The sequence below is a fragment of the Vanessa cardui genome, chromosome 10 (genome assembly GCF_905220365.1).
Source record: "Vanessa cardui chromosome 10, ilVanCard2.1, whole genome shotgun sequence".
Taxonomy (NCBI): domain Eukaryota; kingdom Metazoa; phylum Arthropoda; class Insecta; order Lepidoptera; family Nymphalidae; genus Vanessa; species Vanessa cardui.
The window spans coordinates 8,574,517-8,592,073 of record NC_061132.1 but is presented as its reverse complement, the minus strand read 5'-3'; the positions used below and the strand labels follow the sequence as shown (position 1 = coordinate 8,592,073).

At 34.7% G+C, this 17,557-nt stretch overlaps 1 protein-coding gene across 2 annotated transcripts in view; it reads right to left on the bottom strand.

Annotated features, from left to right (window-relative positions):
• Positions 1–3,424: 3,424 nt before the first annotated feature.
• The window catches only part of LOC124532738 (jmjC domain-containing histone demethylation protein 1), a 35,625-nt gene continuing 21,492 nt past the window's right edge, over positions 3,425–17,557 (bottom strand). Inside the window, exons 8-21 of one of the 2 annotated variants that reach the window (XM_047107787.1) lie at positions 17,342–17,521; positions 16,323–16,482; positions 15,607–15,736; positions 15,009–15,132; positions 14,109–14,199; positions 13,758–13,912; positions 13,313–13,405; positions 13,065–13,167; positions 12,529–12,704; positions 11,257–11,424; positions 10,596–10,732; positions 9,786–10,074; positions 8,222–8,388; positions 3,425–6,559 (exon numbers count right to left, since the gene is read on the bottom strand). In XM_047107787.1, the coding sequence (XP_046963743.1) occupies positions 6,442–6,559; positions 8,222–8,388; positions 9,786–10,074; positions 10,596–10,732; positions 11,257–11,424; positions 12,529–12,704; positions 13,065–13,167; positions 13,313–13,405; positions 13,758–13,912; positions 14,109–14,199; positions 15,009–15,132; positions 15,607–15,736; positions 16,323–16,482; positions 17,342–17,521 (2,091 nt within the window). In that variant the 3' untranslated portion in view covers positions 3,425–6,441. The remainder of the gene's footprint in view (positions 6,560–8,221; positions 8,389–9,785; positions 10,075–10,595; positions 10,733–11,256; positions 11,425–12,528; positions 12,705–13,064; positions 13,168–13,312; positions 13,406–13,757; positions 13,913–14,108; positions 14,200–15,008; positions 15,133–15,606; positions 15,737–16,322; positions 16,483–17,341; positions 17,522–17,557) is intronic. The other variant, XM_047107788.1, reaches the window with a different exon arrangement.

The window sequence follows — 17,557 nt, the reverse complement described above, 5'->3', positions numbered from 1 at the left end:
ACATTTTTTATCATTTATTTATCACTTTCTTAATCTATTGATTTGTTTTCTAGGACGATTTGCTTTATTTAGATTGCTACATGTCTTCTAACTCACTTTAGCGTATACCTATAAGTAAACACTGGACGTGTAACTACATTTAATCTACGGTCTAGTTAGTAATCGCCGTGAAGAAACTGCTGAGATTTTAGTTTTTAGTTAGGGTGGTTCAGTGAGGTCCTAGGTTTAAGTCCTGAGTCAGACCAATATAGTTTTTGGGCACCTTGGTCGAAATATCTCTGTAGCAGCTTCGATTGTGAGAGTTGGGACATTAATTCTCCTACACCTCGGATAGCACGACAAGCTTTTGGTTGCGTCTGAACTTTGTCCGGTAGTGATGGTTTGGACGTGTCATCAGATGATGACAATGAAGGAACAAATAGCACACCTGTGTTTACACTCATATAATATAACGTGCGCAGTTGGAACGGCTTCTTTGAGAATGGCTTCTGTGGCCACAGTCAATAAGGATGGCATTATTAAGTTATTACGAATTAAAATACCTTTATACCGATGTCGTAAAGATAGTTCCCGAATCCCAAATACATGAAAAAAATTTAAGTATTGAATTTCTTGCATATTTAAGAATCACGTGATATTTTGTAAATAGTTTTTAGAAAACTTTTAATTAGAAACTGCTATGGCAAATAATCAAAGATAAATATTTTTTTAAAGTAATACGTTCTAGTATCGTCTATAGGTTTGAATAGGATAATTTAGAGCTCTTTGGACATTATTTATTGGAAATTCTCAAATGCACGCACAATTATACTGAAAAAGTCGTCAACCTCTGGAAAACGCTCAAACGGCAACACTTCATAGGCTAATATCGAAGGCTCAAATTATAATATTTCATTATAAAAATGTACAATCTTTTGCCGTGAAGGAACTTTTTCCTCGCCTCATTTGCAATTGAAGCCAGTCTCTGACCTTTAAATCCACACTATTTGACTCATTCGCCAAATCTTCTGGGGACAAAGCGCGAGTGTTAACTCTGAAACATTTTGTATTCCATCTCTTTCTAACCGTTACAACTCGGCATGCTTCGATCTCGCTCGTCGTTATAGCCTCCATTATTCCCGGGACACGTTTATTTTTCATTTCTTAAGGGGCGAAGAAAATAATTTTCCGTGAGCTTTGAACCCGCTGCGGGGAAAAATAGGTATTTGGAAAATGTAATTGGATTCTCGACTAATCTCAACGCCTCTCGTTTCTTGAGGGGAGAGTGCGTGTTGAAATAGAAATACCTACTTACCTATCTCTCCAGAACTTATTTAAATTATATATTATTAATGAAATGTAGGTATTCAATACGTAGCCTAAATTACATAGTAAGTATCGATGTTATATTATTTTTACCTATGAATTAGATTATACAAATGTTATTATACCTACTCTTTAATTATGGACGCAATTATATTTACAAATGATGTATAATTTTGGTTAATTATAATTAAGTATAATCCTTTAATGACCTGTTGTTACATTATAAAATGATGATTTAGCGAAAGTCACAAATATAAATAAATATTGATTTAATTATATATAAACATTTATATTAAATTTAAAACTTAAAATAATTATTTTATTTTTCCTTACAATATTAATTAAACAAAAAAACATCACATAAATATCAAGAGTTGTTGAAATCATATTAAAATTTCCTAATTCCTGTATTTACAAACGCTACAACTGGTAGATTTTATCATCGATTATATACAGGCAGATTAACAAGAAAAAAGCGAGCAAGCAGGTAACAATTAGCCTTCGCTAAAAGGACCCTGAGAACAATAAAAGCACGCAAGTTACTTTGAGTGATTTCTTGAACTCTAGATTCGTAGAAGTTTTTATCAGGCAATCATAAAAAATGTGTTAATTGAATTCGAGATAAAGATTGTTAAATATAGCTTATGGTTCTCTAGTAAAAATAGCGCGCGACAGAGCGCTGCACTGTCAAATTGAAAGAAACTGATCGCTTTCAATGTTATACGAAAATCGGACACCATAAATTACTAACTAATAATCAAATATTTAAGTTTTATAAAATAAGTTCTTCTACAAACGAATCCAATTTTGATATTATAATAAACAAGAGATCTATGTTGAAATAAAATGTTAACGAATCTACGAAGTTGACAGTTATACACATAACACAACTGTCATTCGGAAAGCACGTAACGTTAGATCTTTTACCTAATCCTTTGGGTCTCTTCGATCTTCTAGTCTGATGGGCTATTATTATGTTTAAAATTGAGTAAAAACTAATTTTAATAATGTTAACATTTAGAAGTTTTTAAAAAATTGTATAATACAAAATTAATGTGTATTATATAAACCTTGAAAATATAATAAGTTAACATCCGTTAATTCTGCAAACATTTTTATTCAATTAAAAAATATGATGATTGATGGTGATGATGATGATATCCAGATACCAAAAATGTATAATAAAGTTGAAAGTACTGTGTAAACATTAATTTTTACTTTTTTTATCATTTATTAACATAAGAATAAATGCAAAATTTATTAACTAGTTACTGTATAAATCTTGACCGCGTGGAATGATGGCAAGAATGCTAGCAGCATTTCCCCGTTGAATTGCAATTCCGATTCTCTGTATATTTTCACTTGTCTAATATTTTTTTTATTTGTATTAACTATTGTTCGGCTACGGTGGCCAATGTTAAGAGAACATATCCATCTAGGCATACACTATAATATAGTACACCAAGTGATCAAAGTGTGCTCAAACACAGGAGCACTTTATAATCCTTCACTTTAACAACCCAAAGGGAACGGCAAATCCAACACGACCGGATAGTTTCATCCTCAGAACCAACGGCTTTCAACACACTTCCAACTTCCAGACACTGGACGGTTATTGAAAAACATAAACATTTTTTGCCGACCTAACCTGAGGTTTGAACCCAGGACTGAATGTAAAATTAAAGTACATTTCCCACTGCTGAGACAAGTAATCCTCTTCCATTACGGAGAGGGTCTGGAACATATTCAACCATGCTATACCAATGCGGGTTAGTGGAATGCACATGTGGCAGAGACACATGCAGGTTTCCTCAAGATGTTTTCCTTAACTGCTGAGCACGAAATGAATTATAAACACAAATTAAGAATTTATATATAGTGGTGCATGTCTGGGTTTAAACCCGAAATCATCGGTTAAGATTCATGCGTTCTAACCACTGGGCCATCTCAGCTCCGAGAACCCTGGACTTGCGGACTTATATTTAACTAGATATTAGACTAATGAGGTTATCAACTTTAAATAACTATAATCGCTGAATTTAAAAACCTTATAGGTTACTTACACTTATATATTCTCTATTGGTATTCTTTAAAAATGGGATAAATAATAACAGTAAACTTCAATGTAAATATTTATTTCAAATACTATAAGTGCTTATGGTAACCAATGATACAATGTTACGATTCTTAAACCATCAAATTCACATAACATCGTTTATCATAGAGCTAGACCTAGTCGTAATATCACCATCTCTGCGCAGTGTTGCCAGCCTGCGGGCCTAGCCAATACAAAACAAAGTCTTTCTTCTTAAAGTCCACTCTTAAAAAACTATATAATATCTATGTTACATTTGATAAGTATTAATTTTATGAAATCATCAACTTTATCGTTTATTTGATTTCAAAAAGCAACTTTTTGTGATTAATGATAATAATATTTATTTATTATACATTTATTTTATGTTTTTTCTAATGGTTTATACACAGAGGCACACGATGCTTAAATCTAGTCATTTATCCATAGAGCCTATAATTTACCAAGTGACACTTGGAATAATGTACATAAAAAATAGACGTGGCATTTTTTTTTTCATAGCATTAAAGATATTGAAATTTAAAACATTTAAACAAATACTTTCCCTGTTTTTAAATTTACTATTAAGATAAATCACGTTTACTTTTTGTGTACATTAATACTAATTATAATCAAAGTCGAAAAGGATACTTTTACTAAACTAATACTATAGGCGGCCCTCCGACCTCGCATACTGTGACCAGAGTCGGTTAACTTATAGACTATCATTATTCATTGATGTATTTCACCTTTTTTTCACAACGAAAAATTTATAATAGACCATGAGTTAATTTTCATAATTCAACTATTAACGGGTCTGATGATATGAAATAATAATAACTATTTACAATACATTAAAATTTATATTTGATTTTTAAATTTAATTACAAATTTACACAATTTCTGTTATAAATTCGTCGGATGTATTACATTTTCGATAATATTTTTATTTATTCATAATATAAATTTACGATGGTTTTCAACAAACGATTTCCATAGCCTCAAATGTTTTGAAATAAAACCACAAACATTGGTCACTATTAGAGCTATTTATAACAACGACCTAAATCTAATAAGCGACTAGAACTAAAAAGAATACAAGCAATTTTAAATTGTCATGAAACTAAAATATATGCTTCGTGTTTGTAAGTGCAGTAATAAATATTTTTTTTATATTTACACATGTATAATTATTTTAACGCCAGTTCCTAAGTATTGATATTTCAATGTCAACAAAAACTCCTATGACCCAAGTCTAGATGATTTACACATTCACTTTAAGAATATGAGAATAAAATAAAGCTATTCTTTTAGCTGCGGGCAAAATCTAATCATTTTAAAAATAGCCTTTGCAGTTAAATTTTTCAATGTTATTTAATACGACGGCCTTACTGACAAATGTTGTATTATGAATATTAATAGAGAAATTCCTCTATATCGGTCAACATTAATTTGACTATGGAAAGAAATATTATGTATAATAAAAAACATATACTATTATACTATATATTCATATACAACATTTACTAATAAGGCGTTATTATATCTTTATGCGATACTAGGAAACTAAAACAATCGTAACGAATTCAAACTAAAATTGGGCCAAAGATTCAAACGTGCAATTTGCTATTACTTGTCTCATTTTTACACAAAAAAAAATCAAATAATTGAAAATAATATATATAATGTATTAAATTGACACCTTTTCAATGAGGGTACATAAAAATAACAATAAAATATATACCAATGCAACAGCATGCAATAAAATTATAATTTTTAACTTTCAATATGTCATTTAGATTGAGATGTAACCATTTAAGACAAGGCTTTCATGGTTTATGTATTTACGTCTGAAATACATAAAGAGTCATACTGATATTTTTTTTAAATGAATCACTTAAACATAGAAAATAACTCAATGATAACTTAAACGAAACAAAAATTAGCTGTTTGTAAATACAAAGAAAAATTTGTATGGTTATACAAATGAAATACTAAAGTCAATTTCCTTCCTTCCACAAACAAATGCTAATGAAATGTGTACCTGCCATCGTAACCTCACTCAAGAGAAAAACAAACACAGCAAAATAATTTGTATGGTACACATACATTTTGCTACGTTTATTTTGTGTCTATGCTTGAAATCCGCTAAAAATTAACAAGAGACAATTCATTTTATCTTATGGTAATTTCGAATAGAGTGATAATAACCAGTATTGTTTTAGTCATTAAAATAAAAACATAGTTTATAGTTCTTCATTTTAAATTAAATAAAAGAATGCATGCAGCTGTCCATTTATTATATCTACTATTTGGTTTCGTATGATTGGTTGCATATAGGCATAGCTATTAACTTATGGGATGTACAAAACTTGGAAAACATAATCCATCGTTGATACACATATAAATATACTAGATATCAGTATGAAATTAGTATGAAATAGGAAGAAAAACCTAACACTAGCTATGCCCTTGAGGTGCTTACATTAATCAAGGTGATATAATAATATTGGAAGAAAATTGATAGACCTCTCAGATAGTATATCGCTATTTACTATTTACAAGACTGAATCATAGTTTCCGGGACCTATATAAACTATATTACTTTAAATTATCACTTCCAACACTTAACATCAATCGAACAAGTCTTTTTCTGTCTTTACATTTCACAAAATATGTTGACAGCATAGACATAACTTGATATGTGCGAAATGTAAATGACATAAAATATATAAAATGTTACCTTACAGCGATTACGTTTCTTTTTGGCAAATTGTCAATGTGATAAAATTTCTTGATGAAATAAGATACATATAGAGAAATGTTAAAACTAATAACTTTACTAACCTCTATGGGTAATATCTTAGTATATATTTCTATGAGATACAAAACAGTAAACTCAAAGTTGTATTTTATACTGCAAATATATTGAATGGTTAGCGTTAGGCTGACTTTGCTATGCCACCAACACATCACTATCCTATATCACTTTTCGTTCACTCATTTTCTTGCGGTTCACTCAATACTTCTTCCTCCGCCGGTGCGGCGGACTCCGCCTCGCATCAGGTGTTCCTTAGCTCCACTAACTTGACATCCTTAACGTGTAAGTTATGTTTTGATTTAGCGGCGAACTTGATTACTGCTTGCGTTGACACGAGAGGTACGTGTCGTAGATCCAATCTATAAATTATATTTATAAAATATTAGTAATAATCCAGTATAAAAATCATATAATAAAAAATATTTTCATAATCAAATTAAAATTAATTTAACAACTTTTAGAAACAACAAAGAATTATTGCGACCTTTTTTTAACAATTCCCGATTGCAATCTCATTGATATATCATAATATATTTAAATAAAACTAGTTACAACGGATTTTAATCGCGTATATTAATTGTTTTGGACATCCCGACGTTTCGAGCACTTTACAGCGTTACCCGTGACCACGACCAAAACCAAAATGACCACGACCAGAATAATTAATATACGCGATTAAAATCCGTTATAACTATAGTTTGTTCGCGTTAAGAATGCAGTGAGTTGTCATTCTTTACCGGCTTCACTCCGCCCCCTGACCAATCAAATCTTTTTTAACAGCAGGATATGCATATTTGTGTTAAAATTCCAACAAATTATATTTGTTTTAAAGATTATTAATTTAAAAAAATAATTAATTTAAAAAATACACATTAAAATAAAAAATCGAATCGGGGTATAGCTCGCGTCACGTAAAAAGAACGCTAGCAGTCAACCTGCGCACTAGACTATTTATCGGTCTATTTGGTGGTATGAGGTGCGGCGGGTCAAGCGCCGCATGCTTGCCGGTGCGCTATTGGTTCGTCAGTCGCCCTTTGCTATCCACGCCGTGTCCACGTTACGTTTGTTCCCAAAATACCATCACGCAAAAAAGTTTTTATTACGAAATGGTTTTACATAGGAAAGAAAGAAATAATATTTATGACGTAAATTTTTTTATGAAGAGAGAGGCTGATATTAATGCAGTTGATAATAATTTATAACAATCTGTAAAATGGTGGTCGGTGGTTCGAATCTAAATTTTAAAAGGTTCAAAAGATTCGGAATTTCTTACTGTCCTTCTAACTAGCGGCAAAAATAAAAGAACTGTATAAAAAACCAATAACAGACATTGAAATCGAAAAAGGATTATCTACCACACCTTTAATTTTGTAATTAGATTAAATATTCTATCTTTAATCAAACACGTTTTTATTTATATTTAATTATATTCTGTCCAGTAAATTTTTCGGCGTGCCTCTCAAACCTCTCCTTCAAAAATAAACAATATGCCTAGTACTTTGTTGCTCGATTGTACCTATGCGCAAGCACACCCCCTCCGCTTTCTTCCAGCGTTCTTTTTACACGACGCGGTCTATATTAATCAACAAAATTCTTAACACTATATAAAATCGTTTGCTAATCTTGCCATCGCGATGTAGAAATTTACATATTTTGACATAACGTCATCTTGTAGCTATAGGTTACATTACTTATTACGTGTACAGCTTGAATAAATTAAATATAAATATATAAATAAACAAAATTTAAATTATAAAAATAAAAATATCAGTTAATAATTAATTAAATGTGAACTTGACTTTGTAATTTGAAAAGATTTGATTGGTCAAAGGGGGCGGAGTCAGGCCGGTAAAGAATGACAAATCACTGCATTCTTAACGCGAACAGACTATAGTTTTATTTAAATGTGTTATAATCGCGAAAATTTAAGACAACATTATATCATAATATAGTTAACAAAACTGTTTCATCGATACGGATGTTCTCAAAATCAAAGTTAAGAGTAAAGTGACGTAGGTTACCTGACGAGGTTGGGACACCTGGCGAGGTGGTCGAGCGCGGCCTCGGTGAGCAAACGGCAGCCGGCGAGCGACAGACGCTGCAGGCCGTGGTGCGCCAGCTGCGCCGCGCCCGCGTCCGTCAGCCGCGCGCACGACGACGCGTCCAACTCGCACAGCTTCGGCAAAGCCTGAAGACGAAACGTTGATATTATTATTTAACTAGCGGTCGCACGCGGCTTCGGTTCATAACGGTTCATATCATCATCATCATCATCATCACCATCATCATCACCACCACCACCATCACCACCACCACCATCATCATCATCATCATCATCATCATCATCATCATCATCATCCTTTGTCCTTTGTCCACTGCTGGACATAGGCCTCTCCCAGTGCACGCCACTGTGGTCTTTCTCCGGCTACTCGCATCCAGCTCCTGCCAGCCGTCTTGCGTATATCGTCACTCCACCGTGCCTGGGGACGTCCTACACTACGTTTGCCGAGACGCGGTCTCCACTCTGCTCCAACGGTTCATAATCAGTCTTCTAATATCCCTACTGCTGAGGCACGGTCACATTTGAAGAACTACTGCAACCGACGCTTGGATCTATTGTGATAAACCTCAAATTCGTGATCACAACATCTCAGCCAGACCAACATCAGCCACGAATCTGATGTGGTTCTTAGGGTCGGAGGACATTATGCCCTCTAAGGACCGGAGTTAGAACATTTTATAGTTCTATCTTTTATAGTTTAGGCATCATACGCAAAAAATCAACTTTTTTTGTAGATTTTTTCCTTTTTTGTCCGAAAAACCCAAAATATCTTACGGAACCCTATTTTTTTTTTCAAAATAAAATTTAGCCTATGTTATGCTGGATTAATTTAGCTTTCGAATGGTGCAAGAATTTTTAAAATCGGTCCAGTAGTTTTTGAGCCTATTCATTACAACCAAACAAACAAAGTTTTCCTCTTTATAATATTAGTGTAGATTTAACGCAGCAGGGCGCCCTTAGACTTCACTTGACCCTTGGATGACTTGTAAAGAAGTAGATGCAGACGTCATATTCTTTAATAATTAACAATATATTAGTACTTGTTGGCGCCTATATACGTGTGGACCTGCACTACATTTATTTTATATGACATTTTGTCTATGTTAACCACGACATTTTTTTTTCTTTTTTTTTTATGGTATAGGTTGGTGGACGAGCAGATGGGCCACCTGATGGTAAGTGGTCACCATCACCCATAGACAATGACGCTGTAAGAAATATTAACTGTTCCTTACATCGTCAATGTGCCATCAACCTTGGGAACTAAGTTGTTATGACCCTAGTGCCTGTAGTTACATATTACGATATTCTACACAAATTTGTAATCCTTTTTTATCTATGTACATAAGTTACTTCCTTTACATTTCAAATTTGAATATAATTCCGCTACGATTTCTTGTCTTAGTAACACTTGTATCTTCAGATAAAAGTATTTAGCAAAACCAAGGAAGTTTTCTTTAACCTGCCTATATACCGAACAGTACTTTATATAAAAAAATGAAGCAAATATTGGTACTACTGACCTGAACTATGTATAACATAGCGACATCTGTAATGTCCGTTCCAGGTAGACGTAGTACGGCTAGAGCCGCAAGCCTCGACGGTTCAGTGCCTGATCTGGCTCCACCACCCGGTCTCGAATTCTCTGGAGGAGCGAGGATTCCCCGCAATTTGGCATCATCCAAACACCTCGCGAAAGACAAGTCCAATGCAGTGAGTGGCGGACATGAACTTGATCGAAGAGCCAGTGCGGCTTCCGCTGGTGAACCGGCCAGGGAAAGAGATCGAAGCGCTGGAAGACGCGCTAGTAACCTGGAGAGTAAAAGAAAACATATTTATAAAGAAAAATTATAATTTCTACCTGATTCCGGCTAGTACGATCTTTTTCAAGGTAGACTAGCCAGCTTGTAATATATAAGTATGTACATAAACAGTTCATTGATATAATCAGTAAAAAACTACAGCAGAGGTGAGGCTCAGCGCTAAGTCAAAGGTTTTACGTGTTTTACGAAACACGGAAACGTAAACAGAATCAATTTCCAAACTCAGGACTACTATTGAATATTTTTTGACAGCAAAACGAAATTACTTTGAATTGGCCTAATACCAAATTTAAATGTGGAACATGTCTTATAATGAAGCATTTTTTTTATATTCGGCTTAGAACTAGCGCGCACTGGTAACTTTCCCTCTCAAAAAAAAAAAAAAACTTTCTCACTCTTGTAGAGTTCTTAGCTTATTCTTAAAGGTCAAGATGTTGTAGTTACATAAGAAACACTGAACACAGATGTTCCGAATATTATATAATTTTTATATAAATATTATTAACATACCAAGCAAGTTGCCGCCTCGCTAGATGGCACCATTCAAGGCCCAGACTGAGGGGCTGCCGACGCGCGATGCCCGCCAGCTGCGCGGCCGACACGCGCACTTGCACGAACGACATACTGCGCCATAATGACGGATCCATCTGCAAAAACATTGGACAGAATTTATGAATGCAGTTTTCGTTCAACTTATACTAATATATGTATTTCCTGTCTAACAATAATATAGGTTTTTAGTTAATAATATATGGTGACATATGACAATGTCTGCAGGTTGTCGACAAATTCCAGACCTCTCCATTAAAGTTATTGTGAGATATAGGCTAGATATGGGCCATTCGCCAAAATATTGTGAGCAATTTGAAGTACTTTTAAATTGTCAACATTAATTAACATTATTTATCAATCAACAAAACAAAGAATTTAGCATAATTTTGAAGTAATTTAAAGTTAAAATCATGCTAACATTAAATAATAAATAATATTGTAACAAATGAGTCATTATTCCTAATTATTTGACAACTGAACTGAGTGCAAAGTTTAATTAACCGTTGACAAAAAACGGTAATTAAACTTAGTAAATTATTGAACACAAATTTCTTCATTAAGAGAACTTATATTAGGGGATTTTATATTTTTGGTATGAACAAAATTCTGTAGAACTTACCGAGTACTCAGCCCATGCTTTGCAAACAAGCGCGCAAGTGGCAAGCTCGTGGGGCGTCAATTTAGCAAACACGCACAGCATTGCTTCACGATCTAGCCACGGCGAGCCGCTTGAGGATGTAAACTGCAACGGAGCCGGTCGTACTGGATATAGAGGCTTCTTTAATGCCTGAAATTAATAAATCACCTTTACAAAAACATATACTATAAATATATGCTACTTGTACTTAGCCCTTATCTTCTCATATATACAAAGATGTTTTACTTCTTCCACATTAACATATTATTTTTATTTCAAGATATTCGATTAGTTTGCATATTTAACTTTATCTTATAGTGTGTTAACAATTAATTATGTTTAATGCGTCGCACATACATTTTACTCCTAGAAAATAGTTAGTAAATTGTAAACGGAATATTAGAGAGAACACGAGTCATCCGAGTTTACGAAGAATTTTTTAGATATCTCACTGCGTGATATATACTTGTCTTACTTTTTAAGCGACGTATCAAGGGTTTATTAGTAAATCTAATAATTTTATTTTAAAAGATATAGACTATTTTATAGGCCCAGTAAGTCGAGATTTATTACTTGGTGGTAGGGCTTTGTGCAAGCCCGTCTGGGTAGGTACCACCCACTCATCAGTTATTCTACCGCCAAACAACAGTACTCAGTATTGTTGTGTTCCGGTTTGAAGGGTGAGTGAGCCAGTGTAACTACAGGCACAAGGGACATAGCATCTTAGTTCCCAAGGTTGGTGGCACATTGACGATGTAAGGAATAGTTAATATTTCTTACAGCGTCATTGTCTATGTGTGATGGTGACCACTTACCATCAGGTGGCCCATATGTTCGCCCGTCAACCTATAACATAAAAAAAAAAGAAAAGATGGCCCAGTGGTTTAAACGCGTGCATCTTAACCGATGATTTCGGGTTCAAACCCAGGCAAGCAATGCTGATTCATGTGCTTAATTTGTCTTTATAATTCATCTCGTACTCAGCGGTGAAGGAAAACATCGTGAGGAAAGTTGCATGTGACAAATTTCATAGAAATTCTGCCACATGTGTATGGAATATGTTCCAAACCTTCTCCTCAAAGGGAGAGGAGGCCTTTAGCCCAGCAGTGGGAATTTACAGGCTGTTGTTGAGACTATTGTATCATCATTAAATGTTTTATACTAAGTCTCTAGAAATTTCAAATCTCGAACGTCAACATACAATCTTAAAACAAGTAAATAATTCAATTCAATCAATTTATCTACGCCGCTGACCTTAGCTGAGTGATGTGTGAGTTGCAGTGCGAGGTGCGCCCGTAGCGCTTGTTTCTTAGGCGCCTCGTCCTCGTCGCTGGGCCTCCTTTTCTTGGCGACGGGCTCCCACTCGCCCTCGCGTTCTCCCTCACCAACGGTACCCCCTTCAACGTTCCGTTCCTCCTCATTTTTTATTTCTGTTCATAACATTACAAATTATTATCACATATTATAAAAATAAAGTCGCTAAACGCTATCCGTCCTTATGTATGCTTAGATTTTTAAAATGACGCAACGGATTTTGATACGGTTTCTTTTAATAGATGTAATACATGGACAATATAGTAAAGAAACAAGAAAAAATATTTAGTATCAGCATTAGACCCGTACGAAGCCGGGATGGGTCGCTAGTTAACTACATTACTTTAATTTAACTTTCCCACTTTATCTTCTGTATTGAACGTTAATAATTCTCTCCTAGATATTTATGAATTCAGAAAACATATTGCACTAAAACAAAACAACAAAATAATTTAAATACAGTTTCTTAGACTTACCGTCTTCTGTCTTTATGCTATCAACACCTTCAGGTTTGCTCTCAGTGTCTGAACCGACTTCTGACTTAACAGTGATCATCGGTGGAGGCGCCGGTAACTTATTCTGCAAGTAATTAAATTTTATTTCGTTAAAGATCTTTGGAGATCTACAATATTAACACTTTAATTCAAACTTGTTTTAACATCATAAATTTTTTTTAAATATAAGAGTGAACCTTATTTTTATTTTGTTTGTTTATTGCACTCACTTTGTTGTTGTATTGGCTCAATTGACACGCATCCGAACCCACGCTCATCCGACGAAGGTCTGACGACTTCTGACGCGCACGGAAGTGTCGCGGCTGAAAAAAACAAATGTATATAATATACTTTCCACAAATACGTACTTAAGTACACAATAAAATATACATATAAAATAATCGTATACTTAAAACTGTAACATCCATAAATATAAAAAATAAATATTGTATTTAAATTGTTATTGATCAATTCAACAGTCAATTGATATTACCATCTGGCGGCATACTAATACCTTTATATAAAATTTCTATCGCTCATTTCAGCATTTCAGACACAGAAGCAATTACGGACAGTATAAATACAATTAGATCTACTATGCGGCTTATTGGAGAATATGAAGGGTCTACTTGCCGTTTGTCAAATGGTAATAAGATGGCATATTAGAACACTAACCTTATAGTCATGGTTAAGGCCCATTGTTGTACACGTTGGGCATTCCCATGAATTGGGCAGATCCTCGTTGATCTGCCCACCGGGAGGCACGCAAGCTGGGTGCACGATACTGTAGCACACTGAGCACTCACGGAGCGATGACGGACCGTTCCGACCTGGAAGAATATTAGCGTTATGAATAAATATTTACGCAATGAGAAAACTAATAACAGAACATATTAAAAATGCAAATGTGTATTTTGAAGAATATGCTTTGATTATTGGTTTGAGAAGAATATGTATCTCACGTGAATTTAGCTTATACTAATAAATAAAATCAACAATGATATTTTTAAAAGACCATCATTTTACCCGAGTTACCCTTAGCCTGTGGCGCGACGGGTGTCTGCATCCAGCCGTCGAGATGACAAACTGCACAAGATGCGGTAACGGGCAACATGGGCTAAAAACAAAAAAAAAGTATCATTAGAAACAAGTAGAGAAAAGTATATTAATTTCGAATGCAATTATATTTTCAAGATAAAAATCATGTATGTTAAAGATATACCTATATTTTACTGACGAGAATATGGCAGAAAGTTAATGAAATGGAAACCACTGAAAGCAAGTTATGGACACATCTGTAAATAACACCAAAATCTTTATTCCACCACATGAATATATACAGTGTAAACTCTTTATAACGTTATCCATTATAACGATAAACTCTCTATAAAGTAGAAGTGAGGACGACTAGGTTGGTTTCCATTAAAACAAACATATTGATACACTCTTTATAGCGATACAGCCATCCTCCATTACGAAGAAATGTGTTCATAATTTTAGACAGTAACTATTTATTATCCTGCTCACCCAATCATATCTAATCTTCGAAACATAGAGTTAAAAAAGTTAAGTTAGCATTTTTCGCTGCTAATACAATCCATATTTTTTTATTAAGATGAAGAAGATGATCAAGTGGACGGAAACCGAATCACCACCAATTGTCGCTGAGTTGGTAGAATTTTTTCTTGTTGTTTAGTCAAGACGATTCCACCACATGTCAAAAAAAGCCACACAAAGTTTACCCGGACTATACGTGTCAACAACAATTTATAAGCATATTTTATCTATTTAAATTTCGATTCGATCGATTTGGTTGTTTTTTTTGTTCACTCCATATAACGATAATTCTCTATGACGACGAAAAATGCTCAGTCCCTTGAGTTTCGTTATAACGAGTTTACACTATGTATATAAAAAAAAGCTAACCTGCAGACACTGTCGCATGATGCACGTCTGTTTGGCACGACCGAGTCCACCGAACTTGACCATGTCATGACAGAACACACAGTCGCCGCAGTCCGTACGCTGACAAGCTTCACACTTCTTGCACCTGAAATTGGAATATAACTAATTTCATTTAATTATCTAACCGGGCTTCTGTTAAGATGTAAGCTGCTAGAAATTTGTATAAGAAAACAATAATAGACTACAATAAATAGATTTATACGGTAAATATACATAATTAATAGTACGGTATTAAATAAACCACCACGTCGTACAATGGAGTCGAGATGGCCCAGTGGTTAGAACGCGTGCATCTTAACTGATGATTGCGGGTTCAAACCCAGGCAAGCAACGCTGATTCATGTGCTTAATTTGTCTTTATAATTCATCTCGTGCTCGACGGAAAACATCGTGAAGAAACCTGCATGTGACAAAATTCATAGAAGTTCTGCCACATGTGTATTCCACCAACCCGCATTGGAACAGCGTGGTGGAATATGTTCCAAACCTCCTCAAAGGGAGAGGAGGCCTTTAGCCCAGCAGTGGGAATTTACAGGCTGTTATTGTTGTTGTATAATACCTCGTGCGCCTGCGCCGGGGCGCGCTGTTGGCGTGGTCGGGGCGCGGGCGGGCCGGCCCGCCGCGGTGCCCGCCGCGCCCGCCGCGCCCGCTCGACTGACGCCGCTCGCCCGTCACTGACTCCTCAGGCCCTGAAGATTTACAATATCATGTTAATCCTAGTATATATAACATTTTGAATTTTGAAGAATTAAACCGTTATGGTTAAGTTTTATATAAGGTTATATTGTAATTATTTTGATAAATATATATATGAGACATATGAGACAACATCACATACATTACTCTGATCCCAATGTAAGTAGCTGAAGCACTTGTGTTATGGAAATCAGAAGTAACGACGGTACCACAAACACCCAGACCCAAGACAACGTAGAAAACTAATGGTAATCTACATCGACTCGGCCGGGAATTGAACCCGGGACCTCGGAGTGGCGTACCCATGAAAACCGGTGTACACCACTCGACCATGGAGGTCGTCATAATATAACCATATATATTGTTTTATCCTTATACAGGTTATTATAATAACCCACTTAGGATAAGCAGTTGACTCATATAAAATATTAGTTTTCAATTATGTCAAAATTTTTAGCATATTGTATAAACAATATATAGAATATAATGTAACATTTGCTTTTAAGGATTTCATGTAACAACCTTTATTCTTTAAATAAAATTGAAATAAATAAATAAATTATATTGTATATATCTTACCTTTCAGCACGGGCACACCGGTGACTGCCAAGTTTTGTTTGTCGTGCCTGTGCTGTTCCACCAGCGTCCGCACGTCGCGAACGAGCGCAATGGGATCGGTTAGCAGTTCCGGCACTGACTTGCGAGCTGCGGGCAGCTGGTGCAGATACACAACTATTGCCTGAAAATATATATAAAAATAATTATTAATCATCATTCATCAACAGCCTTTTTTTGTCCACTGCTGGACATAGGCGTTTCCAAGTGCACGCCATTGTGGTCTTTGATTTGATCTTTTGTTTATTAATATACCATCATAATCTTATAATTTGAAAACTTTATTTTAATATATGAATATATTATTAAACACCATGTATATAAACATATATATATATGGGACAAAAGGCGGACTTAATGCCTTGAGGCATTCTCTGCCAGTCAACCTTTAGGCTAATCAGAAAAGCAAAAGAAGGCGGTGTTTAATAAATAAATAACAATTTAAAACAATATATGGATATACTCACACAAATCTAAATAAAAATAAAACATATACATACATATCATATACAAAATAAATAATATACACCGGCTCCAAATATAACTATAACTACGTTATATAATCGTAAATCGACTTTTAAGTAGTCTAAAATTTTTCATTTACCTAGGAGGACTCTCAAAAATATGTTAAATATGCAATTATTTTTATTACTTTTTAGTACTTTTTTATTTGTTTTAAAATAGTGTTTTGTTTGAAGTCGGTTTTTCTTTTTGATAAAATTTTTAGTTTATCACGATACTTTGTGCTAGGTGAACAAATAAATATATTTAAACACTGTTATTCTTTTCTTACTATTAATTTAAGCGTTATAGCTATCACCTGTTTTTGTTTTCCCAGTATTGGTATCACGTTTTGATTACCTCACCGTCTCATTTAAACTCAATTTAAAATACATTACGTTACTTCGAACGTTCTTGAATTAATTCAAAAAAACTTAATGAATTCTAAGAGTATCCTTTGAAGATAGGGTAGATTAGGGTACCTTAAGTCCGTGCAGTTCGTTCTGCGTGAGGTGCACGTGATCTTTGGGCGTGGGCGGCGGCGCGGGCAGCGCGTGGCCCTCGGCCGCCAGGTGCGAGCGGCCCAGCAGCGCGCTCACGTAGCGGTCCAGCACGTACCACAGCATCTCCGTGAAGAACGGGTAGCGGAACTTCTGAGGCACCTGCCATTGTTTAAATTAAGCGTTTATCTTTGGGGT